Genomic DNA, 27,270 nt, shown 5'->3' with positions numbered 1-27,270 from the left:
TCTCTGTAGATAATGAGGGGTCAGAAGTGCTGCAGTATTTCTAAACACACCTCTCATAGTATCAATGTGTCCATGAAAGCTGAGCTCTGTACGAATCTGCCATCTGCAATCAAGAATGTTGGGAAGAGAGACGAACAGGAAGCTGGAGGGACAGACATTTACATTCCTCAAACACTGAAGAGGAGTGTAAACTACAGGATTGGTACTGAAATCCTGATAAAGTTCTGGATTTGGTGCCCACACTCCCACTCATGGCCATCACCTCACATGGCACAAGGGAGCAAATAGTCTGTGGAAGGGACTGACCGTGCGCGCGCACACACACAAAAACTGTCCTGGGAAGTTGAAAAGTGGCAATGATGCAGCATCTGAACGTTTCTCTCCATCCTTGTAAATGCGCCTTACTCATTACAGGCAAAGACTTCATAGAGAGTTCTGACTGATTTAACTCAATAGTTGACCAGGAAAAACTAGAGGAACTAAAACCTACTGTAACTTTGGCTAAATACACATGCATGCACATACACAATCTACTGCCCTCATTTGACCTTCCTGAAACATTAACAGCAGATATACAGAGAAACTGTACATAGAGGTGATAGCCTCAGAGTTATCCTCCCACTTGGCAGTGGACTCGCCCTCCTATGTACCTTCTCTCAGCGTCTGCCAAAGTACTTACAAGTACTTTAAAATATTTGAATGGGAGATCTGTATTGGAAAAAGGGGTATGGTTCAGATTTGAAACATTAACTCAGGATTTTCTCTCCACAGATGCTACCAGACCTAAGTTTCTCCAACACTTTTTTATTTTTGTTTCAATTTTCCAGCATCCACAGTTATTCTGCTTATATTACAACATGGATAAATCTGTTCCAGGTTGACAAACATAGACACCACTTGTAAAGGCTGCTGCTTGCAAGGCAACAGGAGGCTACAGCTGCAGTTAAATCTCGCTAGATAGACAGCAATGGGCAAAATGGATTCCCTCGCAAAGGTACAACAGCCAGGGCAGACACAACAAGCTGAATGGACTCCTTCTCTACTTGCTGTATCTATGAAAAGATTAACACTGTTTGCTCCCCAGTCTTTAATAAATCCCCCCTTTCAAACAATATTCCAAAGTCCCGTTTTAAGAATTATTGATTTTGTTTCACCAATAATTCTGGACAGACTGACAGACAAACAGATTGACAATCTCCTGTTCAAACATCCTTCCAAGTCTAAAAATATTGTTTCAATTCTCTTTGCAAGGGTCTTAAATCTGCCCCCTGGCTGACTGGCTTGTGTTCTCCAAGGTGCACTCATCCTCTCCAGTACTTAATTCACCAACAGCTTGAACAGAACTAACCAGGCCATCAGGAATGCCAAATCTATCTTCCCTTCTGTCTTCTGGCACAAATTGGGCAGCATGGTGGCTGAGTGGTTAGCACTGCTGCCTGGCCGCCGCCACAGACCCGGGTCTGATTTCACCCTCAGGCAAATTCCACACATTCTCCCAGTGTCTGCAATGGGCTTCTTCCGGGTGCTCCAGTTTCCCTCCACAGTCAAAAGTTGTGCACATTAAGGGAATTGGCCATGCTAGCATTGCCTGTAGTGTCCTGAGAAGTGTAGGCTCGGTCGATTAGCTATGGAAATGAAAGCTTATGGTGATAGGGTAGGGGGTGTGTCTGTGTGGAATGCTCTTCAGAGAATTGAGGTAAACTTGATGGGCTGAATGGTCTGCTTCCACACTGTAGGGATTGTATGATTTCTACAAAAAATTTCTGCTCTTTGCTGATTCTTCCATCACTTTCCTTAAGATTCTAAGAAACCAGTCATTAGCTCCTACAATTTATTTACCTCAAATCTAACTAACAATTCTGCAAACTCCAAAGAACGGCACAGAATATTAGACCACAGAAACAGGTTATTCAAACCAACTAATCTGTGCTCGTGTTTAAGCTCCAGAACTCGTTCCTTCCAACCTCTTCATTTCACCCTTTCATTGTAATTTTCTATTTTCTTGCTTCTCATGTTTTTTATCTACCTTCGCTTTATTTGCAAATGGATTATTTGCTTCAACCACTACGTCCAAATGTTGAGTCCATTCCTCAATACTCATTGGATGGAGAAATTTATGCTGAATTCCTTATTGAGTTTACTAGTGATGGTTTTGTACTTATGGCACCTTGTTCTCAGATATACCTCAAATGGAGGCATCTTCTCTAATCTTTATCAGGTCATCCTTCGGTTTAGTAGGCACAAAATTCTGTGTCTCCTCCCCTTCATTATTACACATCACGGTCCCCCATCATTTACAGCCTCTATCTCCCACTTTAAAGTTGGCTTTAGAAAGCTGCCTGATTGGCTTTTAAGAAACACTTTGAATTTCATTTTCTGCCATAATCCCTCAGTCTTGGCAAACTCTTAATGTTTTGGTTTTCAGCATTATCTCCCCTGCAATTGTGAATCACTTCAAATTTCAATGTTACCCCGATTCACCCATGGAATATCACCCAGCCTTCCACAGCCTCCTTTTCCCAGCTTGCAGAGTTCCAAATTGCTGCTTTATAGTTTCACTGCCCAGCTTCGCTGTTTAGCTGAAAAAGTCCTGCTTAAACTCATTTGAAATTCATAGTCATACAGCATGGAAATAGACTTTTCGGTCCAACCAGTTCATGCTGACCATCATCACAAACTAAACAAGTCCCACCTACAAGTGTTTGGCCCTTACCCCTCCAAACATTTATTTTTCATGGACTTGTAATCAGAATAAAAATCTTCTACTGAAGTGTAACAACTAAGAAATCTAGAAATAAGCCTGAATGTCAGGAGCAGCCACAAGATCCACGATACTCTCAGTCCACCATTTTAGAGTTAGAGTTAAGAGAGTTACTGTATTGAGTCTTGTGACACTTCTTTAGAACGGCTCTGACGAAGGGTCACTGTACTGAAAACATTAACTCTTATCTCCATGGAAGCTGCCAGATCTGCCGAGTTTCTCCAGCAGATTCTTTTCTTCCTTTGTATTCGATCTCCAGCATCTGCAGTTCTTTGTTTAATTTAGGACACGCTTGGAAGCAATACAGGGCTGTGAGGAGAGGGTAGAATTGTTGGATTAGTTTGACAGAAAAAAAAAGTCAGAGACACTATGGATTGAACAGATTATTTTGATGCTGAAAATTCAATAGTTCTATGGATTGATCAGCATTTACTTCTGAACAACGCCCTATTTCTTGTAAAGTAAAGAAATCTGACAAACTGAGGTGAAAGATGAGTGCCCAAAACATACATCACAACTTTTGGAAGGAGATAAATTAGAAAACAATGGTAAGTGATGCCAAACCTAAGTCTTGAAAGCCAGTGGATTGTTCAAGACAGGAAATATTGAAAGGGAGTTATGGATTTCTTTTGCTTTGAAGCCATGGGTGATACATACAATTCCAACACATGAACCAGGAACAGCAATAACAATCCTGGAGTGCTTCCGGATCCAGGGGTAAGGTTTTCAGAGGCTCCTGCTCTGAGAATGTGTGAATAAGATCAGCCTTTGATGTGATGTTAATTGTCAATAACTCACTGACACTTCTCATATCACCTGGCATTTGACAGCCGAGATAAGACTAATGGAAAAAGGAGGAGAATATTAACTTCATTTTGCAGGAATCATTGATTATCAGTCTGCAGCACTGCAAATTGCAGCCAACATTCAAATCAGCTAAACCAGCAGGCCTTAACATGCAAAGTGACAGCTGCAAAAACCACTGATTACAGACTGCAAAGCGCAGCCACTTCCTCAGAACTGAACACATTGCTGCTCTCTCTAAAACACTCCCGGCTACTCTCCCACAATTTACCCTCTGTAAACTCATCTAAAACTCTGCCGCCGGTAGCTTAACTCAAAGTCAGTCCTATTCCTTGACCACCCCTACATTTGCAAACCTACGTTAGCTCCTGTTTTAGTAGTGTTGGAATTTTAAAATTCTCCTCTTTATTTACAAATCCCTCTAAGGCTATGCCCTAGCCAATCTCAATAAGTACTCCAGATTCTGAGATAAGAGAGTGTTCTTCTCATTATGGCCTCTTGTACTTTGCCTATTCTAGTTTTATTTATTATACATTTGTTGGCAGTGTCTTTTGTTGTCTAGACTCAACTCTGAAATTCCTTCTTTTTGTTTAGACCTTAATTTCTCCTTTGGAAAGGCTCCTTAAAATTGCCTTCTTAGCTATGTTTTTGGTCATTTGATACAATATCTCTGTGGCTCAGAATCAAACTCTGTTGTTTCACAACACCCACAGAAAGCATTGTTTTGGCTATTAGAATGCAGAGAGCATATTACAGCTTACTTTTACTTTTCCTTATGTTAAATGAAGGCGACAGAGGCACAATGTTGGAGTCAATAAATAAGGAGATGGTGTGCTGAATCACTGCAATAGCCTCTAATGCCTGGACCAATATTCATCCCTTAACCAAGGTCATCGAGAGATTTTATCTGGTCACTATCACTTTTTAACTTTTGAAGATTGTCTGCAGTGTTTACTGTATTAACACCGACTACACTTCAGAAGTCTTTTACTGGCTGTGAAACACCACGAAGAGCTGAGATTGCAAAAGGCTCTATATCAATTCACGACTTTCAGTTATTCCTCCAACATCCTGTGTCCTCTTCAGTGTCTTGTGACTGATATTTTCTATGCATTTTCTTCCATCACGGCAGGGGTACTACCATGGTGATCATGAACCAAAGGTCAAATCAAAGACTTCAGTAAAGGAGAACACTGAAGCTAGGATACTCAGTTACAGCAAGAAAGAAACCTTGACGTCTAGGAAATCCACAATGTACTGTTCAATGTTTCCCAGACAGCTCATGGCTGCCCATCTCTCTATAATGGCTGGCACCCCATACTGCTGTATCACCCAAATCGGGCAAGGTCCACTATCCACCCGTCCTCTCAGAGCTGCTTGAATGCATCTTTGCCACCCACTCCCAGACCCAACTATTCCTGTTCAAATCCCGGCACCTCGTTTCTGGTGCTGATGGATCAAGACCATCCAAAAATACCTGACATAACCGAAGACAGTCGTCTTTCGCATCCTCTGTGCAACCTTCAAAATTTCTCCCCTCTCAGTAGTACAGCCCTGTCACAGTACAATAATCAGCAAAAAAAAAGCAAGAGAGAAGCAGGAGGATTTATCTGACAGGGAGTTATGATGATCATGAATGCACTTTCCAAAAGGTGGAATCAGTTTCAATATTAGTTTTCAAATGAATTAGACAAATATCTTTGAAGAGAAAATAGGAGTACTAGAGAAAGAGACTAAATGGATTTCTCTTAAAAAGAGGCATCATAGACTCAATGGACTGAATTATCTCCTTTCATGCCAAAGAATGCCACGATCCCTGTCTGACATCACTTTTGTCGGACTGTTCCGGATCTGGCTCAGAACTAGTTTTTTGCTGATTTCCTGAAGATGTCAATTAGGGTCACCTTCACAGCTCAATCAGAGAAAGTACGTATGAAAACTACTTAAATCAAATCAATCTGGCCAAGACATCAAATTAGATTACTCTGTTATTTAATTTTGCTCCGAAATCATTGCATTGTTAGTAAATTACCAAGTCTTTTATTTAAGCTATGTACCAAGATCCAGAATTGATTCTTCAGAGTCTGAGACTGGTTATTCAAAAAAAAAGTCAAGTTGGATCCCATAGGGTCCATTTGGAGGGTCTTTGAGAGTTTCAGTTTTACTGTGTTACAAATACAGAGGTAGAAAGGCTGATTTGGTTCAGCTGCCGATCTACCTTTGTGTTGTGACAGTATCACCTGCTTCCAAACTGACCTCAACATCACTGATGCTGAACCTCTGTTACATACGAATTATACTTCACTTCATTAACCTGCAGCCCAAGCTAACCCTGTCAGTGCAGGCTTGCTCATCCATACCTGTGCAGCCCAAGTCTGAGTATCTCATGTGTGCACTGTACTACGTCTAAAGTGCTGTTGCAGCAGAACCATTGATCTCTCATTGTAACTCTGACCCCATCAAGGATAAAAATAATCACTAAATGAGAGAAAGTGAATATCTTCAGCTCTTTCACACACTTGATCTGACACTAAAACAGTAGATATGTGGAGCGAATATATAGCATCAGAGTGTAGTTAGCACTTAGGGTTACAGGGTGAAGAGGAGAATGATCGCTGATAGATGCTGCTCCCTTGCATATTTGGATTTAACATTCCATAATTCTGGAACTAAGTTGTTCTTAAAATAATTTTAAGTAAAATAATTCTAAAATTAAATGTGAATGTTACACTTCTTGTATGACATAACTGCCAGAATCTCTCAAGGCTACCCAACGCTCCGAAGTCTGCAAGGCCCTTATAATTCAGCTCAATGCACAGCATCACATCTGCCACACCCTTTCACAAAGGCTGTCTACAGCATCACAATTGCTTGAAAAACTTCAATCTTTATTTATAAAACATTGAATACGATTATTCGAAAACCTACAATGGGTTATTAATGAACTTTCTAGTGCACCCTGCTGTAACACAGGACAAATATTTACAGAAAAACAAAATGGCAAAGATACAAAACTAAACAAATATCCCAACTGTGCTGGGTTTCCAGTTAGTGATAAAAACAGAAGTTGCTGGGAAAGCTCAACAGGTCTGGCAGTATCTCTGAAGAAGAATCAAGAATTAACGTTTTGGGCCCAGTGATCTTTCTGCAGAACTGATGACAGTAGCTACAAAAATGTCGTTTAACATGCAGAAGATGGGGTGGGGAGAGGAAGTGCAGTGAATGCTATGTAGGGATTGAGCCCAAAAGAGAGAAAATAATAATTGGACAGACAAAGGAGTTGAGAACGATCTGGCGAAGAGAGTGAATGGCTGTTAACAGAGACGGTTAGTGACTAACAGGTAGTGTGTAATGGCAGGCTGAGAGATATTAGGGCCTGGTGTGTGGAGTACAGGGTTAGAACATGGGAAGAGTTCAGGCACTAAGATTATTGAACTCGATACTGGGGACCTTGCAGCCCTCCAGACTCAAGTGGAAAAGGAGGTGCTGTTCTTCCAGCTTGCGCTGAGCTTTGCTGGAGCACTGCAGCAAGCCTGAGACACAGCAGTTGGACAGGGAACAGGGTGGTGTGTTAAGTAGCAGGCATGGTGGCTCAGTGGTTAGCACTGCTGCCTCACAGTGCCAGGGACCCGGATTCGATTCCAGCCTTGGGTGACTGTGTGGAGTTTGCACGTTCCTCCCATGCCTGCGTGGGTTTTCTCCAGGTGCTCCAGTTTCCTCCCACAGTCCAAAGATGTGCAGGCTAGGTGGATTGGCCATAGTGCCCAGGGATATCTAGGTTAGGTGGGTCAGACATGGGAAATGCAGGGGTGGGGGAATGGGTCTGGGTGGGATGTTCCTCGGAGGGGTGGTGTGGACTTGTTGGGCCGCGTGGCCTGTTTCCACACAGTAGGAATTCTATGATTCATTGAACTGGAACCTGGTCTTTTTTCTGGGCAGAGCATCGATGTTCTGCAAAAGTGGTCACCCAGTATACACTTTGTTTCCCTAATGTAGAGGAGACCACATTGTGAGCAGCAAATACAGTAGACTAGATTGTGGGAAGTGCAGTTAAAGTCTGCTTCACCTGTTTGGGCCCTTTACTGGGGAGGGAGGGGGTAAATGGGAAGGTTCTACGTTTAAACTGACATTTTCCTAGCTACCATCATTTCTGAGGAAGTATCACTAGACCTGCAACATTAATTCTTGTTTTTTTCTTCACAGACTTGCTGGGTTTTTCAACTTGCTGAGCACAGGAAGAGGAGATTAGAAAGGGCATCAGGATATCTTTAGGTCAGCATGGACATTAGGGGCCAGAATCTGTACTGCACAGTTTTTACTGTTCTATCATGGCTTAGTGCATGGGAATCTGGGTCTCACTAACAGGATTTGGTTTTTTTTTGGGAGAAGTAACAGAGGATTGATGAAGGCAGAGTGGTGGACATGATCTAAATGGAATTCAGTAAGACACATGACAAGGTTCTGCATGTTTGACTAGTTAGCAAGGTGAGATCAATTAGAATGCAGGGAGAACTAACCACTTGGATACAAAATTGGCTCGAAGACAGGAGACAGAGGTCGATGGTAGAGGGTTGCTTTCCAGACTTGATGCCTGTGACCAGTGGTATGCCGCAATGATTGGTGCTTTACATCACACATATCTCTCTCTCACACACACACACACACACACACACACACACAACGATTAGTGAGTTTGCAGATTACACAAAAATTGGAGTTGTTGTGGATATCCAAGAAGGTCACCTCAGATATAATGGGACCTTGATCAGGTGGAGCTGGTAAGGGCTGGTAAGAGAGTTAATTTAGATGAACGTGAGGGGGCTGCATTTTGGAAAGGCAAATCAGAGCAGGACTTATGCACTTCATGGTAAGATCTTGGGGAGTGTTGCTGAACAAAGAGACCTTGGAGTGCAGGTTCATAGTTTAAGAGTGGAGTCCTAGATACACAGCATAGTGAGGAAAGCATTTGATAAGCTTGCCTTTACAAGTCAGTGCATTGAGTGTAGGAGTTGGGAGGTCATGTTGCAGCTGTATAGGACATTGGATAGGCCACTTTTGGAATACTGCATTCAGTTCTGGTCTCCCTGCTATAGGAATGATGTTGTGAAACTTGAAAGGGTTCAGAAAAGATTTATAAGAATGTTGTCAGGTTGGAGAGTTTGATCTATAGGGAAAGGCTGAATAGACTGCAGCTTTCTCCCCAGAGCACTGGAACCTCAGGTTTACTAAATCATGAGGAGCATGGATAGGATAAATAGGCAAGGACGTTTCTCAGTGTGGAGGAGTCCAAAAGTAGACAGCATAGGTTTAAGGTGAGAGGGGCAAGATTTAAAGAGACCTAAGGGGCAACCTTTTCCACAGAGGGTGGTGCATGTATGCAATGAGCTACCAGAGGAAGTGTTGGAGCTGGTAAAATTACATCAACATTTAAAGTGCATCTGAAACGGGTATATGAATAGGAAGGATTTACAGCAATATTGGCTAAATGTTGGCAAATGGGACTAGATTAATTTGGTATATCTGGTCAGTATGGGCAAGTTGGACTAAAACGTCTGCTTCTGTGCTGTACAGCTCTATGACTCTACGAAGCAGACTCTGAATAAGGTACAACTTCCCTGGGACAACTTTAATCCATATCCTTAGTCATCACCAGCCTTCGTTGAGCTAAATGGAGGGGCATCACAGTTATGAGCTCACCTAATACACACAGCTATCAGCAGAGACCATTGATTTGAGATCAGAAATCCTACATGATTGCAGGTTGGGACAAAGTTAACTGCATGCCCCTTTCTACAGCCTTTGACGTTGCATTATACATTAAGTCAGTCAGAGGACGATGTTCAGCAACAGATCCTTTTGGACAACTATGGCACACACGTAGATACGACCTTTGCTTTATTGTGCACGATTCCAACCCTGGAAAGGAAGGCCTGTTGAACTGCAACTCCAACAGAATTCCCCTGCTCAACAAATGTGTGGAACACCAGATGTCACTGCCAACATAGCATTCCACCAAAGTTCCAAACTTCTGAGGATCAAAGCACTGGGATGACATTGACTATATCGTTGTTCAATCCCAAGACAAAAAGGATACCCTCATTACCAAGGTGATGACCAGTGCAGACAACTGCAAAACAGATCACCGGCTCATTCGCTCCTCTATATCCATCAAATACCAAATGAACATTTATTCTTTATACTGAGATGTGCTTACCGCTTCTGCTCTCTCTCTAAACCTAACACTCTCATCCCCTGAAAAGAAATATTGCACCACCCCCCCATCCCCCCGCCGCTCTTTATCCTGGCAACGTACATTACCACAGAGTTAAGGGGACAACTACACAGCATATCTGAGAAGAGGCACATGACTAGGCTTTGGCTTCTTACAGCCTATGTTTCACTAATGTTCAGATGGATCAACAAGGGTTTAGATATATGTAAACTTCACCAAACCCTCTCAACTTGGGATAACAATCTATATCTCAGCAATGCTCCTTCCCTCCAAAAAAAAGGAGCTTCCAGAAACAGCAGACACCTTATGGAAATCTTCCTAAAGAACTCCCAGGCCAAGTCAACTCAAACAAGAGGCAGATAGTCAGCAATTTCCAGCTCATCCAGTCAGAACCAGCTTCACCATTTTGCCCAATAACACTTTCAGCTCTCAATGCATGCTGATTCCTCAAACACAAGAATTCTTCCTCTGCTTTCTGTCTACACACTCGACTCTGTTACATTAACAATCTTCAAAGCAACAAATAAAAAGCTGGGGAGGCTGGGACCAAGGCTTAAATCTGTGCTCAAGATGTAAAACTTTATGACCACTCTAACAATTGAAGAACAGACCAATGGGCCATGTTTGGAAATTACTTCATCTTGCTTACAGGATTCCCACCTTAGGCAGAACAGCTTCTCTTACACAACCTCCAATCCAGTCCCTGCATCCATACGTTCTGAGCAGCAATTTGAACGGGCACAATAGCTATCATAGTCTCTGGTGACTGAAAAGCACCTAGCACAGGGCCTGGCAGAAGAAATGTCATGTCCAACGTTCAGAGTGGCACAACTGCAGTTGCTACAAACCTCTCGCATTCCCATGGGACAGAGTAAGGAGGTGGAACATCAAGTCTCTTGCTAACACCCAGCACAATTCTTCTCATTCTCACCCACAAGAGGAAGAGAAGGGGTATCGATCTTACCCAAGCCCTGCCTGCAAAGACAACGGCTCCAAGTGGGTGATTACGTGCACTGCATCACATTGCTGGACCAATCACACCTAAAAACCAAGAATCATTTGCTTTGACCCTCAATTTCAGGTTTCCCAGAAAGGGAGCCGAGCTCTGAAATGTGAAAGTTCATCATTATCGCTCCCACGATGGGGCCACAAACAATCAAAACCCCCAGCTCAACCCAAACTGCTTAGTAAAGCTCACCAAGATGAAATCAACAAGGAAAATAAAGTAAACTAAACAACTATTTCTAATCTAAACTAATATGCAAAAGCAAACAAACTTGCAGCTTGGAGTGGATAGCTGCTCCAGTACCTGTAAGATGTGCAACTGATGGGGAAACTTTGCATTTCTTGAAAAATTCATCAGTTTCTGGATCGACAACTAATAGTGAGGTCTCTGTACCACCAGTCTTAATGGCTGTCACCACATCAGAGTGCTGCTTCCCTTCAACGTTTTCACCATTGACCTGTAAGACACACATACAGAGTCCATCAGATTTGGGTAAGACATGGAGTGCCAGAAACACACAAAAGGTACAGACAGACATGCAAAGAAAAAAGCAGTAACAATAGATATTTACAACCATACTTACTGGTGGGGATTTTTTTTTTTGTTTGCTCACGGGAGGTGCACTTAGCCAGCAATTATTGCTCATCCCTAATTACCTTAGAGCTAGTTTCTTGAAATGCTGCAGTCCTTGTGGTGTAGGGACTCTGGGGGTTGAGGGGTTTCAGGATTCATACTCAGGGTACAGCACTGTCACAGGCGCACAGATCTGTCACTATATGACACTGAAGGTACAATACTGGAGGGTACAGATCTTTTCTTACAAGTCACTTGTGGGGTTTTGGGCATCGCTGGCTGGCCAGAATTTATTGCCCAACCCTCGTTACCCTTGAGAAGGTGATGGTGAGCGGATTTCTTGAACCACTGCAGTCCACGTGCTGTAGACAGAGCACCAAAAACGTTCTTCAGGAGGAATTCTTGGATTTTGGCCAAATGACAGCAAAGGAATAACAATATATTTCCAGGTCAGGATGTTGAGTGGCTTGGGAGGGAATTTGAAGGTGTTGGTGTTCCCATGTATCTGCTGCCCTAGTTTCTCTAGATGGAAGTGATCATGGATTTGGAAGCTGCCGTCTGAGGATCTGTGGTGAATTTCTGCAGTGCATCTGATAGATAGTACACACAGCTGCTATTAAGTGTCGGTGGTGGAAGGTGTGGATGCTTGTAGATGTGACACTGATGTTGTGGGCTGCTTTGTCCTGGATGGCGTCAAGCTTCTCCAGTATTGTTGGAGCTGCACCCATCCAAGCAATGGGGAGTATTCCATCACACTCCTGACCTATGCATTGTAGATGGTGCTCAAGCTTTTAGGGAGTCAGGAGGAGAGTTACTCGCCACAGTATTCCTTGCCTCTGACTGATTTTTGCAGTCACTGTTTTATATCATGTGTCCAGTTGAGTTTCTGGTCAATGGTAACCCCCAAGATGTTGATAGTAGGGAGCAGCAGGGTAGCACAATGGTTAGCACTGTTGTCTCTCAGCACCAGGGACATGGGTTCTATTCCACCCTCAGCGAATGTCTAGATGGAAGTTTTCACATTCTCCTCTTGTCTGCATGGGTTTCCACCAGGTGCTCTGGCTTCCTCCCACTGTCAAAAGATAAGCACATTAGGTGGGCTGGCCATGCTATATTACCCTGCAGTGTGCAGGTTAGGTGGATTTGCTGTGGTAAATGCAGGGTTATGGGTGCGTGTATGGGTCCATGTAGGATGATCTTCAGAGGATCCGTGCAGACTCAACTGGGCTGAATCGTCTCTTTCTTCACAGTAGGAATTCTATGATTAAATGATAGTAAGATTGTTGAATATCAAGGGATGGTGGTTAGATCGTCTCTTACTGCAGATAGTCATTGCCTGGAATTTGTGTGGTATGAATGTCAATTTCCACTTGTCAGTCTACGTCTGGATATCATCTTGATCTTGCTACATTTGAACATGGACTGCTTCGGTATCCGAGGGTTCACAAACGATGCTAAAAATTGTGCCTTGCAGCAGCAGCAAAACAAAAAAACACAACCCTCACTTCTGATCTTAACAATGGAGGGAAAGTCATTCATGAACCAGCTGAAGATGGTTGGGCTGAGGACACTATGTATCTTGAGGAACTCCTGCAGCGATGTCCTGGAGCTCAGATGACTGACCTGTAACAACCAAACCATCTGCCAGGTATGAGTCAAACAAGTGGAAAGTTTGCCCCTGAAACCCATAGATTTCAGTTTTGCTAGGGCTCCCTAGTGCCACACTCAACTGAATCCAACGCTGGTATCAAGAGCTGTCACACTCACCTCTGAATTTTACAGCTTTTATCTATGTTTGAACCAAGACTATAACGAGTTCAGGAGCTTAGTGGTCCTGACAGAACCCAAACTGGGCGTTACTGAGCAGGTGCTGCTTGATTTCACTGCTGATGACACCTTTCATTACTTTAATCGACGATCAAAAGTAGATGATGGGGTGGTAATTGGCCGGTTTGGATTTGAGCTGCTTTTTAAAATAATACAGAACCTGCCTGGGCAGTCTGCTACGATGTTGGGCAGATGCCAGTATTGTAAGTGTACTGGAATAGCTTGGCTAAGAGAATGGCAAATTTGGGACGATGAGTCTTCAGTACTATTAATGAATTGTTGTCAGGCCCATGGCTTTTTTAGTATCGAGAGCCTCCAACCATTTACTGATGTCGTGTGGAGTGAAATTGAATTGGCTGAAGACCAGTATCAGTAATGCTGGGGGCCACTAGAGGAAATAGAGATGGATCATTCATTTAGCACTTCTGGCTGAAAATTGCCACGAATGCTTCAGCCTTATCTTTTGCACTGATGTGTCGGGGTCTTCCATCATATTTGTGGAGCCTTCTCCTCCACTGAGTTGTTGAACGGTCCACCAGCATTCACAACTGGGTTATAGCAGAACAGTGGAACGTGGATCTGATCCATTAGTTGTGGGATTGCTTAGCTCTATTGCTTGTCGTTTATGGTGTTTGGCATGCAAATAGCCCCATTTGGTAAATTCGTCAGGTTAGGACTTCATTTTTAGGTATAGCTGATGCTGTTCTTGGCATGCCCTCCATTGAATCATGGTTGATCCCCTGGTTTGATGGCAAAAGATTAGTAGGGGGTATGCTGGGCCAAAAGGTTACAGATTGTGTTGGAGTACGATTCTGCTGCTGATGGCCCACAGCAAGTCATGGATCCCCAGCCTTGAGTAGCTAGATCTGTTTAAAGTCTGTCCCATCTAGCACAGTGATAATATGGCATAACATGGAGGGTATTCTCAATTGTGATGGCAGGACTTTGTCTCCATGCGGACTGTGTGATGGTCACTTACCAAAACTGTCATCGGCAGATACAGCTGCAGTCAGCAGATTGGTAAGACTGAGTTCAAATGTTTTCCCTTGTTGGTTCCCTCACCACCTGCCACTGATCTAATCTCACAGCTATGTCCTTTCGCACCCAACCAGCTCAAATCAGTAGTACTGCTGCTGAACCATTCTTGATGGCAGACAATGGAAGTCTCCCACCCAGAGCACATTTGTGTCCTTTCCACCCTTAGTGCTTCCTCCAAGTGTTGCTCAACATAGAGGAGAGCTGGTTCATCAGCCAAGGGAGGACAGTGTGTGGTAACCTGCAGGAGATTTCCTTGCCTGGAGTGTTTAACCTGAAGCCATGAGACTTTATGGGGTTCAGAATCAATATTGACGACTCCCAGGACAACTCTCTCCTGGCTGAATATCATTGCGTTACCATCCCCACTGGGTCTCTGCCAGTAAGACAGGACATGATCAGAACGGTGATGTGCTGTCTGGGACACTGTCTGTAAGGTATGATTCCGTGAGTATGACTATGTCAGGTTGTTGTTTGACTAGTCTGTGATATGACTCTCTCAATTTGGGACTAGCCCCCAGATGTTAGTAAGGGGGACTTTGCAGGGTTAGGAGCACAGTTTCTCACATCGTTTTTTCCAATGCCTAGGTAAATGTCAGATGGTCTGTCTAGTTTCATTTGTTTATTGAGACTCTGCAGTGTTGGTACAACTGAGTGGCTTACTATGCCATATCAGAGGGTAGTTGAGAATCAACTACATTGCTGTAGGTCTGGAGTCACATGTAGGCCAGACAAGATAAGAATGGCAGAACTCCTTCCCTGAAGGACACTATTGAGCCAGATGGGTTTTTCTGACAATTAACAATAGTTTTGTGGTCAGCAGTAGATTCTTAATTTTAGACATGTTTTATTGAATTCAAAATTTTACCATCCACTGCGGCAAAATCTGTTTCTTTCCAATATTGCCATTGTATAACACTAGGGTACAGTACTGTGCTTCCAGGCCCATCACTAACAACGAGGGCAATTTGAAATTAATTAAGATCATGTGGCTAGACAGACACTGACACACAACACCTTAGAGCCCTCGTTGCTCATTTCCCATGAAGCCTGTTAGTTATTATCTGAATCGAGTTGTCAACATAAACACCACAGACAGACTTTACTCTTTAGGATCTTCTTGGTCACCTTCTGTTAGCCCCACAGAACAGCAAATGACGTGACCAAGAAGAAGCAAGTGCGCCCTTGAACACGAATAGCCTGCAGCAAAGTTCCAGATATTGGTCCCTCACTTTGCAACACAAAGCAGTGCTTATTTTAGCAGCCCTGCACACCGCTACAGCCATATCAGCAGTAAATATCACTTCAAGTACACAGCTACCATTAAACTGAAAACTGAAAAAACTGCAAGCATTCAGCAAATTGCCCCATCTATAGAAAAAATATACACATAAATCTGTGCTACATGAATACAAGTTTCCAGCTGAGAAAGGTAGAGTATTTAAGTGGAGAACAGGAGAAAGTTAAAAAGGCCAAAGTAGCATGTAGGAAGTGTGGAGATGTATCAAGAAATCAAAAGAGACAAGCAAGGGTCAAAATTAGCATCTTTCCCATTATTTTTCCCCCTGTAGGTGGTGCTTTTTAAAAATCTGACAGCTAACAGAAGCCAAAGACAAAGAAAGAATCAGAATAATTCCCACAGGGGTCATCTCATGGAAGGCATTGAGAGATGCAGGTCTATAAATGCTCATTGCGTGAATGGAATTTTTGACAGTTCCAATAACGGTTTGTAAATGTTCCACTGGCAGAGAGACACAAAAACTGTGAAATGACATGATGCAGTTTATTAATAAACTTTTAGGAAAACTACTGCTTTGAGCAACATTTAACAGAAGCAGTCATTTGCACCAACACGCCAGTGCAGTCCTGAGGGAATGTTTTCATTTCCTCCATACCGGTGCCAAATTACCTAGCATAGCTGATGGGGTATTAAACAGAAATTCAGACTTATTTTCCGTCATCTAGACACATCCTTTCCTCAGCCAAAGAAAGATTAAATGTTTGGTCAATCATTCCCCTGCATGTGTGGAAATCATGATGTGAAGAAAGCTGTCAGGATTATTTGTATGAAAAAATTCAGTACAAGACACCTTGTAAACTGTTTTGAAAGATTCCAAGTCACCCAAGTCTGATAGAGTGTCCCTGATCTTTCACTGGATGTGAAATTCCACTTAAAACTCCTGAATATTAATACTCGTCAATAAAGATTCACACAAGGTGGATTCTAGACAAATAACCAAATCTTACAGCAAACACTAAATTACATGCTGAGATTAAACACCATCTATTAATGCTGTTTACGTTCAACCAGCTTAATGAAATTAATGCTTTCCCCCCTCTCTTTTGCCTGTTTGAAACTAAAGACAAATTTTGTATTAAAGCATTCAAACAAAAAAAGGAAGCAAAATCCCAGAACAGAAAGTTCAACGTTGGTGATGCAAGATTGCAAAACGTGTGGGGCACAGAGGAGGTGATTACTGAGTAAAATAAAAATGTTGATTAGGGATTGTCAACATGGTTTATCTTTCACAAAACGATCTCTAATTGAACCCTGAATGATCTTTGCAGATTCGACTTTCAAAAGGCATTGTTAGGTTTCATACAAAAGATTACTGAGAAAAATTGAGTCAACTGAAACTGGAAGGAGTTGCTTGGCACTTAGTGAGAAATTAGACAGAGTTGGAATAAAAGCAACATTGTCAAGTTAGCATGAGATCAGGAATAGACTGATTCTCCCTGATACTTCCAATTCTGACTTGGAGATAGTAACTGCTGTTAATTTTGCTGATAGCCCCCACCTAGAAAAAGTGTACCAAACTTTGCACCACCAAGCAGGAAAGTGCAGTGTGCGGTAAGTGTGTTGACAAGACCCTGAGCTCAATAATGCATTCCAGGAATAGGAAGAGAGAGAGATTAGAACCAAGGAAGAAAGATTGACCGAGACATCAAAGATAAGACCCGGATATTAGAGGGGAAAGGTCTAAGAGTAACTGAAATACACTGTCAGGAAATTATGGCTATCAAATAACTGACTGAGTGAAAAGGATTATCAACAGATGGGAAGGAAGAAGAGAGAGCCAACAAGGGTGGGCACGAGCAAGCAAGGGCGCAAAAGAAAGGAAGACTGAGCATGCAAGGGGGAAAAAAAGGGGAGAAAAGGGGTGGGGGAAGTGAGGGACAACTTGATTGTAAGATATTGGAAACACTTTTCAGACACCCAGGATTGGAAATATGGTCTATGAAATTTGATTGGCAGTGCTGTTGATGACCAATGAAATGTGATAAATGGCATACTCCCAACCAATGCTGTAGTGTAAGTATAGGGACACCAGGCACAAAATTCTCATTCTTCCCATGCCAAAACACTTCAGAACAAACAGTAATGATTGGTGACAATAACTGCACAATATCACTGACTGACAAGCTTAGGATGAGGGTCCCTTCAAGCAATCACACAAACCGCCTTGCTCCTATCCAAAAGGACAGCCAAGGCATACAAGGGCCAATCAAGTACCCAAGGCTCTCAGATCAGACCTGAGCTGGTCCTAGCATTATCAGATAAAATCCATTGGTTACGGGCAAGAGTGGATTAATTAAACAGCTCATTCAAAATATCTTTTTTCCGTGGCAAGGCTTCCAACCCTGGATCACCATCCATTGACCCTGACTGGCAAGGGTGGGCTCCATTATGGCGTTTTCCCAATTGAATATTTCAATAGAACGAGAGCGCGCAAGTGAAAGCACGAGAGAGAGGGATGGGTACCTCAATTATGCGGTCCTGAGGCAGCAGTCCGGAACGTTCTGCAGGAGAGTCAGCATCCACAGCCCGGATATACTGACCGATCTTTGACTTCTCACTGTGCAGATTGAAGCCGTAACCATTGGCACCTTTCTGCATACGACAGAGACGAGGACGCAGTTCCTTTGGGGGGTCAGACATGTCCTGAAATCACAAGACCAAAATGTCCTTACAGCCAGTGCTCAAGGACAGTGCAGACATCACACAAACAGTCAGAATTTCAAGTATTTTCCACATGAGAATAGGACAACTAAAAAGCAGAGCAATCGAAGGAGATACATTGCCCTCTGCTCTATTCAATGGATGGTCTCCATTTGGCAGATACAGGAAAACAGAGCTCATATTGCTCACAAGAACCATAGCTGCTCAAGACCTAAAAGGCCAGGACTAATTAAAAAACCGAAATAGCTGAGCAAAAGAAATAAAAACCTCAGCCAGCAGAAGTTGGGGGGCGGGGGGGGTGGTGGAGAAAGAGAGAGGGGGGGGGGAGAGAGAGAGAGAGAGAGAGAGAGAGAGAGAGAGAGAGAGAGAGAGAGAGAGAGAGAGAGAGAGAGAGAGAGAGAGAGAGAGAGAGAGAGAGAATGAGAGAGAGAGAATGAGAGAGAATGAGAATGAGAATGAGAGAGAGAGAGAGAGAATGAGAATGAGAGAGAGAATGAGAATGAGAGAGAGAGAATGAAAATGAGAGAGAGAGAATGAGAGAGAGAGAGAGAATGAGAGAGAGAGAGAGAGAATGAGAGAGAGAGAGAGAGAATGAGAGAGAGAGAGAATGAGAGAGAGAGAGAGAGAGAGAGAGAATGAGAGAGAGAGAGAGAGAGAGAGAGAGAGAGAATGAGAGAGAGAGAGAGAGAGAGAGAGAGAGAGAGAGAGAGAGAGAGAGAGAGAGAGAGAGAGAGAGAGAGAGAGAGAGAGAGAGGTGAAAGAAGGAATACAGGAAAAGATGGTCATCAGAAATTGAGGTATGGCAGTTCTCTGAATGCAGAATCCATTCCTCAGCATTGACCCTCAGGCAAGGCGACAATCCCCTGGCACTGACCATTTGGCAAAGCAGTGATCCCCAGCACTGATCCTCCAGCAATGCAATAATTTCCTGGCACTGACCCTCCAGCTGTGGAGCGCCCTCTCAGCACGGACATGACAGTGCAGGATTGCCTCAAATACTCTCTTTTCCATCAGTACTACAGTAACTCAGTAGTGACCCAATCGATCATGCAGTTCTTCTTCCCAACTGACCCTCTGATACTGTAGTGCTCTCTGAAGTAGCACTCGTTCAGCACTGGCCTGTGATAATGCAGCACTTACTCAATGCCAGTGCCAATCCTCCACCAGTACAGTACTCTCCTGAGTACTGCACTGGTTCAGGCTGGTTAAGGGAATTGAATCTCTGCAGTGGGACCCCACTCGCAACTCTCAGACCCATGCCACACCAGTCATTAACAAAACAATGCTGAGACAACTTAACTCTCCTAATTTTGCTCATCCATTTGGCTCGCTGAGACTATGTCTGAGCACACCAGTATCACAATATCATAACCGGAATAAAAACTGATTGTTATTCTGTATCTATCTAAATGATTAGTGATTGTTTAGAAAAACTGCTGTCACATTCCTGTGAACCGACTTAACATGCAACTTCTGGGTAGCTTCTCAAACATTGTCAGCTAGGCAATCAATCCCTCACATGCCTCAGGCAAGATGGATACTTTTTATTGTACTATAAGCCATTACAGAGAGAACAATCTCCAGGAAAACACCCTATACGGCAGAATTGCAAGTTATGCCAATCTCATAAAACCTGTTGAAGAGTCACTGGACTCGCAGCACCAACTCTGCTTTCTTCCCACAGATGCTGCCTGACCTGCTTTTACCAGAGATTTCTATTTTTGTTATAAACCACATTGATAACTTATTATTTAACTTGTGGAATGAGCCATTATTATCTGCAGTGCAAGCTTTTTTGATTTGATGGTAACTATTTTCCCTCACCCCACCTCTGCCACCTAGCCAAAGACTTGATCACACGACTCAGTACTGAACCCAACTAACTCTAAGAATATAATTTTTGAATTGCGGACCATAAAAAAGTGGGAAAGTATTGTTCTATGTGGTGACAATAATCAATACCCCTAACTCTGGGTTACACAGGAAAAGCCATGGGCTTGTAAAAAAGTAGTCACCAACCAGCATTTGTGCATAGCTTTTAAATTCAAACTCCACTAAAACAGTGAAGCGGAAGTCATGTTTCAGCAAAATGCCCCCAGAAGACCCTCAAAAGGAATTTCTGAAGAGCAGAAAGGATCTACAACTCAACGCTGGCTAGACCACTGACCTCCCTCACAAAGGAATTCCAGTCTGCCAATTCCATCACTGGACTCGATCTTAAAAAGCAAAAACTTTTATATGTGTAAGTAAGTCATTACTAATTACGTCACTTTCTTGACCCTTTCCAATTACATATTTCGTTGTATTTTCGGAAGTGTTATATTGCAAGACATCCCTCGGCCTTTAAAAGCATGGGAAATAAACACTATTTCTGGTTTATCTTCACCACAGTTTTGTGCCTGCCCTTGCTAAATCAGAGTACACATAGGAAGTGGGGGTAATATGCACTCTGACAGTTAATTAAAAACAGCAACTCAGAAGAACAATCTTAAGGACTGGTGGTGAGACACAGCGAGCGAGAGCGCGCGCGAGAGCGCGCGCGCGCGAGACAGCGAGAGCGCGCGCGCGCGAGACAGCGAGAGCGCGCGCAGCGCGCGAGACAGCGAGAGCGCGCGCGCGCGAGACAGCGAGAGCGCGCGCGCGCGAGACAGCGAGAGCGCGCGCGCGCGAGACAGCGAGAGCGCGCGCGCGAGACAGCGAGAGCGCGCGCGCGAGACAGCGAGAGCGAGCGCGCGAGACAGCGAGAGCGAGCGCGCGAGACAGCGCGCGAGACAGCGCGCGAGACAGCGCGCGAGACAGCGCGCGAGACAGCGCGCGAGACAGCGCGCGAGACAGCGCGCGAGACAGCGCGCGAGACAGCGCGCGAGACAGCGCGCGAGACAGCGCGCGAGACAGCCAGACACAGCGCGCGAGACAGCGAGACACAGCGCGCGAGACAGCGAGACACAGCGCGCGAGACAGCGAGACACAGCGCGCGAGACAGCGAGAGAGAGCGATATAGACAGCGAGAGAGAGCGATATAGACAGCGAGAGAGAGCGATATAGACAACGAGAGAGAGAGCGATATAGACAGCGAGAAAGAGCGCGAGACAGAGAGAAAGAGCGCGAGACAGAGAGAAAGAGCGCGAGACAGAGAGAAAGAGCGCGAGACAGAGAGAAAGAGCGCGAGACAGAGAGAAAGAGCGCGAGACAGAGAGAAAGAGCGATATAGACAGAGAGACAGAGATAGACAGAGAGAGAGATAGATAGACAGAGAGAGAGAGATATATAGACACAGAGAGAGAGAGAGAGAGAGAGAGAGAGAGAGAGAGAGAGAGAGAGAGAGAGAGAGAGAGAGAGAGGGAGGGAGAGAGAGAGAGAGAGAGAGGGAGAGAGAGAGAGAGGGAGAGAGAGAGATCGAGACTAGTTTTAAAATTTGTAATGTGTGTGATGTCAGGAAGTTATATACTGCAGTTTGTGGAACAAGATGTCCTTCAGCGTTCAACACGGCTTCCATCAATTCACTGAGTCGCATCTCTCTTCAATAGAATAGCTCCTCTATTATATAGAACTGCTCAGTCACTTTTTTATATTTATTAATCAACCTGTTCAGCGATGTTACTGCACACCTCTAGAGCAGTGAACTTGGACCCAAGCCTTCTGTCCCAAAGGTGTGGACACTACCATGTCACAAGAACTCTCAAAATTTCCACATAAACGTCTACACATTTTCTCATCAACCTATTTCCAATTCTGTGACAATCGATCATCGGTTGATTCCTGATCTAACCATGCTGTACTTGTCTTGGGAGTGCTTAGTAGACAGAGTATGGGGGGGATTCTTTACACTTGCCTAACTCCATGTTGTACCTGCTCTGTGTTTGTTTGATCAGGGCTGTGTAGAGAAAACTTTACTTTGTAAGTAACAGTTTCTGTATCACTGGCTGGCATTTGGATCTTGTTTTGTAACTATAATGAATAATGGGGAATGCTACATGCACCCAAAGCAAGTATTACTTGCAGCATGGCTTTTTTTTGTGACCAAATGGTCTTTATCAAGTTATTGGCATGGATATAAGCAGCCAAATTTCATGTACACTTATAAGTTAACAAATTCATGTTAATCATAACTGAAACACGCTGGTGGCAGCAGGAGCCGGAACATCCACATTCAATCACAAAATGAGTTCAAATCAAAGCCTCTCACAGCACAAGGTAAGGCCATTGAGGATATCATAGTTGTCCTGGTTCTTTGAAAGAGTTATCAAATTATATCTATTTCCCTGTTCTTTTCATCATAGCACTCTAAAATGGTTCTCTCCAAGTACTAACCCAATTTGCTTTTAAAAGTTGCAAATGATTCTGCTTCCACTGCCCTTTCCAGTACTAAATTCCAGACCATTGCTCGTATATATTGACACAGTTACTCTGGGATCACTGTCTCTCAAGAATGAGAACTGGTAACCATCAACTGATCATCTCCTCCCAGCCCCTGCCACTCTCACATCCTGTTAGGAACAGCACGTTCTTGGCCATGACAGAATTGTGACATAATAGTCAACTAAACTGCCAAGAGGCTGGATTCATGCTGAAGCTGAGGGACAGAAACTTTGACAAATTAATATCATTCCCAGTAACTTATTTTGGCAATCAACATCATTCAAACATCAGCTGCAATTTCTTCCAACATTGCCTACACTGCTCACAGGAGCTTGTGAAGACATCCAAGGCTTTAACAAAACTCCCACTGGAAAGTTACACTGCTGTTGAGCAGAGTCAGAAAAGTGACGTACAGGAAGCAATTTCAGATATTTAGGTTTCTGATCCAAGCAAGTTGCCAAAGCTGTAATTTAAAGGATTGGTCCTGTACAGGAAGTGCCTGGCCAAGCAGAAACTCAGTGAGTGGATGCATTTCTTTTGAGTCCTTGGTCCTGACTCCCGCCCTAATTAATTATTCTTTTAAAAAAACAAAAATCAGGGAATGCATCCACTTTATGGAAATACATCCATTATTCCTAAACAGCTCCCATTAACAAGAATTTGTGTTTTCATGGCACTAGCACATGCTACATGCATGTTACAGCAATGACAATTCACAGCAAATAAACATTGCTTGACCTGTGCTGCAAGAGTCAGACTATAACTCAATTACCAATAACTGAGGGGAAACCTTTAATTCCCTTAAAATGGAATTGTAATTTTTAAATACGTAAATTTTCTCAGGTATGTTTGAAAAGCTTAAGATTGTGCATTAAATGTAAAGTGGTCATTGGTGAGTACGAAATGCTAGTTCATGCACTGTGGTGATCCTTGACCTGGAAGCAGTACCAAACAAGTAAGAAGTTAAGAATGAAGCCGTGGCACTAGCAGACACAAATAAGAGCTATATGCAAAGATTCAAGTGGTACCTAGCACAAAAAGAAAGATAGCTGGTGGTTGTTGAGGGTCAGTTATCTCAACTCTAGGACATCTCTGCAGAATTTTCAAATCGTAGTGTCCTGGGCTCAAAAATCTTCAGTGGCTTTACGAATGACTTCTCTCTTAGAAGATCAGAAGTAGAGATGTTTGGTAATGATTGGCAATGATTACAACTTCTCAGATACTGAAACAGTCCACATCCAAATGCAACAAGACCTAGACAATATCCAGGTCTGGCTGACATGTAGCAAGTAATATTTGCACCACACAAGTGCAATGCAATGATCATCTCCAACATGACAGAACCTAACCAACACCTCTAACATTCAACGGCATTACCATCATGGGATTCCCCACTATCATCATCCTGGAGTCAACACTGACAAGAAACTGATCTAGAACCTACATTTAAATATAGCAACTAGAAGAGCAGGTCAGAGGCTAGATATCCTACAGTGAATAATTCACCAGCCGATTCCCCAAAGTCTGCACAAGGCACAAGTTAGGGCAGCTCGACACAGCCCAGCACTAAGAAGCTCAATTAACTGGTACCATATCCATTCCACCTGCCAATGACACAGTAGCAGTAGATTGTACTATCTACAAAATGCACTGCAGGAATTCAGCAAGACTCCTCAGATGGCCCCTTCCAAAATCATGGGCACAGCCAATCCAGAGGACACAGGCAGCAGCTACATGGGGACACCACCACCTACAAGTTCCACTCACCAGCCTAATGTGGAAATATAGATTGCTGTTCCTTCACTGACCACTGGTCAAAAGCCTAAAACTGCCTCCTCGACAGGGCTGTGCATGCGTGCCTACACAAAAGGGACTGCAGCAGTTCAAGCAGCAGCTCACCTGTGCCTTATCAGAAGGGAATTAGGGGTGAGCAATAAATGTTGGTCCAGTCTGTTGCCATGAATGATAAAAACAGGCTACAAGATGAAGGTGGTCAGTGCATAGATGCAGACAAACATAGAAGGAAAGAGGAACTCAGCAAATGTTTGGCAGCAAAAGAAGCAAATAGTTCTCAGGGAGAAGTCAGATTTTCTGTTTGGTAGAAAGCTTAGAATTTCTCAGAGGTACTGTGCGAACAGTCTGAAAATGTCTAAAACCTAGAAAACTGAGAGTAACTTTGAGATTTTAAGGGCTTGGTGCTTTCCCAGAAATAGCCATGCTCTGAACCAAAGTGTTGTTGATTGTTTGTTTGAAAAGTAACTTTGAAAGTTACTTGAAAGTTACACCACGTATTGTGACCGGAGGGAGAAAGAGTTCAAAGTGAGCAAGGCTGATGATAGTCGTGTCCACAAAACTCAAAGTTGAAAACTATGGTCAGGTATTATTCATGCAAAATTAGTCGGGAATTAGGGATTATGAGGCTATATAGTGCAAAACCTGTGTGGAGTGTGATATGGATGCCAACAGTTACCCAAGACATACCTATGATCTATCAATTTTAAAACAAAATTTACCTTCTTACTGAAATAGCCTTCCCTGTTAATTTATGTGTCATTTGTATTGGTTTGGCTTTGTGCTGGAGTAAAAACTATTATTGTGCTGAAGTTTAAAACTGCAAAATGTGGAATCTTGTCAGCAACCTCTATTTGTTAAATGTGGCCATTTTGTTTTAGGGTTTTCTTCTAGGAACTGTAAGAAACTACATGACACCACAATCCGCTAAAGCTACTTATCTGCACTAAAGTCGAGGCATCAGGCACAATACACTCCCACACAACCTGTCAGGCGACCTTTACCACCTCAAGATTCCATATCCACACAAACTGACAATTATTTCAGCCTTAATTAATGCCTCATGTGATCAAAATACATGAGAACTCATGATCAAAGTACACCAACATGCAAATGGTCAGTGAGATCAATGTGCAACCCATGAAACAAGGAAGAATTGCCTAAGATAATACTAATACACAAAGAGGATTAAAGACAGATCGCCTTGGAACAGGCACAAGGCAGCAAATATGTGTTTCTCCCTTCAGTGATGTTGACACAAGCTGAAGCATTAACCGAAAGATCCAAGAATTCTCTGCATGTTAAACATGGGGCCAGTTTAGGGGCATCTCAGCCGGAAAGGGATGGTTCTCACGGACTTCACAGATATGCCCACCTGTAAATAACAAGGCACTAGGTTCATCTGTTGTCCAAATAAATTAAACTAAAGCATACACTCGGTGCTTCACAAAAGGGAGAATTTTGGCCAGTTCAAAAAGGATTAGGACAAAACATTCCAAAGAGCAGTCAGGCTTAACAACTCCTGAGGCACAATGGTCACTGTGACATTCGGTACAAACTGCACATTTAAAACCTGCGCCTGTGTCGATGCCAAACAACCACAAGTCTCTGAAGGGCCAAGTTGAAATAGAACCTCAACGATCAAGTAATTTACTTTAGGAAGTCCTGGTCAGCCACGCCAGGCAAAAAACTGACCTACCTCAGAACTTCATATGTTTTTACAGAAAGGAGTCGGCCATTCAATTCATCTTGTCTGTGCCAGCTCCTTAAAAAAAAATTAGGCAGTAAACCTCCCTTCTGTGCCCTTTGCCTGAAAGTCATAACTGAATCTTCATTTACTACTTCTTAAGTAGTGTATTCCATACCACAGTTAACTCTGCACAGCTATGGCATGGGTCCAAACCTAGCCATGTTATCGCAGTTAACTATCTAGTGGTGGAATATCTACAACTAAAACGACCTAAACATCGATACAAACTAGGAGTCAACTTTATAAAGACAGTGTAGTGGGTTGCGTGCATTGAGCCAAAGTTATGCCCTTATTCAGAGTTTAAACAAGGGGTGGGCAAACAAGTGTCGTAGAATCACAAGGATTGAAATTCTGTACAACACTCACAGATGGTACTATTGCAGATAAGCGTATGAAGCCATAGAAAGAGGCAGTTTATCAAGATCTTGTATAGCTTCCAATCTGATCAAGCCACTTTTTCCTCTCATCATGCAAAATTGACAAAGTTGCCTAAATGTGCATCAACTTTAAAACTTTTGGCAACAAATATTTAAACAGGTAACACAGCTAGAACTTGGGTTTATTTTAAATCAATCTACTCAGATATGCTGTGGCACAGCGCTGGTGCTTGAGGGACCTGAAACCGGACATTCTGAATCAGTGGTAGTGTGCCAAAAGATCCCCTACATGTGAAATGTTTAATTACAAAATTCATAATTCTTTCAAAACCTTGTGCGAATGAGAGTCATAACAGGTTATGTACACTTTTGGAAAGCTAAATGATGCCACACACTATCACATTGATGGTTTGCGCGTTACTCACTAGCGGATCATGCAAGTCGCTCATGGGTATTAATGGCAATTAAGTGGCCCTTTTTAAAAAAGCTTATATTAACATTGTAATTGTCAGAAAATATCAGTTAGTACTTCTTAGTAAAAGCTTTTAAAACATTTTGATTTTATGAATTTTGAAAAATGGCATTTGATTAACGAAGATCACAGAAGCTGAGGCTGTTCTTATTGAGTGGAGATTTGTCAGGAGGTTTTCAAAATCATGAAAGGTCTGGATAGAACAGACATATCCAAATGATCTTGAACCAGATGACTCGATTTAAGGTGACTGTCAAAAGCAGCATTGGTACCATGAAGAAAAACCTTACACAACAATTGATTAGGATCTGAAACATTGTTC

General features: G+C 43.0%; 1 protein-coding gene across 2 annotated transcripts in view; it reads right to left on the bottom strand.

Moving 5' to 3' along the window:
* LOC125463477 (Na(+)/H(+) exchange regulatory cofactor NHE-RF1-like) overlaps nt 1-27,270 on the bottom strand; it is a 104,562-nt gene that overhangs the window by 21,952 nt on the left and 55,340 nt on the right. The window contains exons 2-3 of one of the 2 annotated variants that reach the window (XM_048554757.2): nt 18,002-18,181; nt 11,107-11,260 (exon numbers count right to left, since the gene is read on the bottom strand). In XM_048554757.2, the coding sequence (XP_048410714.1) occupies nt 11,107-11,260; nt 18,002-18,181 (334 nt within the window). The remainder of the gene's footprint in view (nt 1-11,106; nt 11,261-18,001; nt 18,182-27,270) is intronic. The other variant, XM_048554758.2, reaches the window with a different exon arrangement.

The sequence above is a fragment of the Stegostoma tigrinum genome, chromosome 22 (assembly GCF_030684315.1).
Source record: "Stegostoma tigrinum isolate sSteTig4 chromosome 22, sSteTig4.hap1, whole genome shotgun sequence".
NCBI lineage: Eukaryota > Metazoa > Chordata > Chondrichthyes > Orectolobiformes > Stegostomatidae > Stegostoma > Stegostoma tigrinum.
This window is presented reverse-complemented; position numbering and strand designations above follow the sequence as displayed.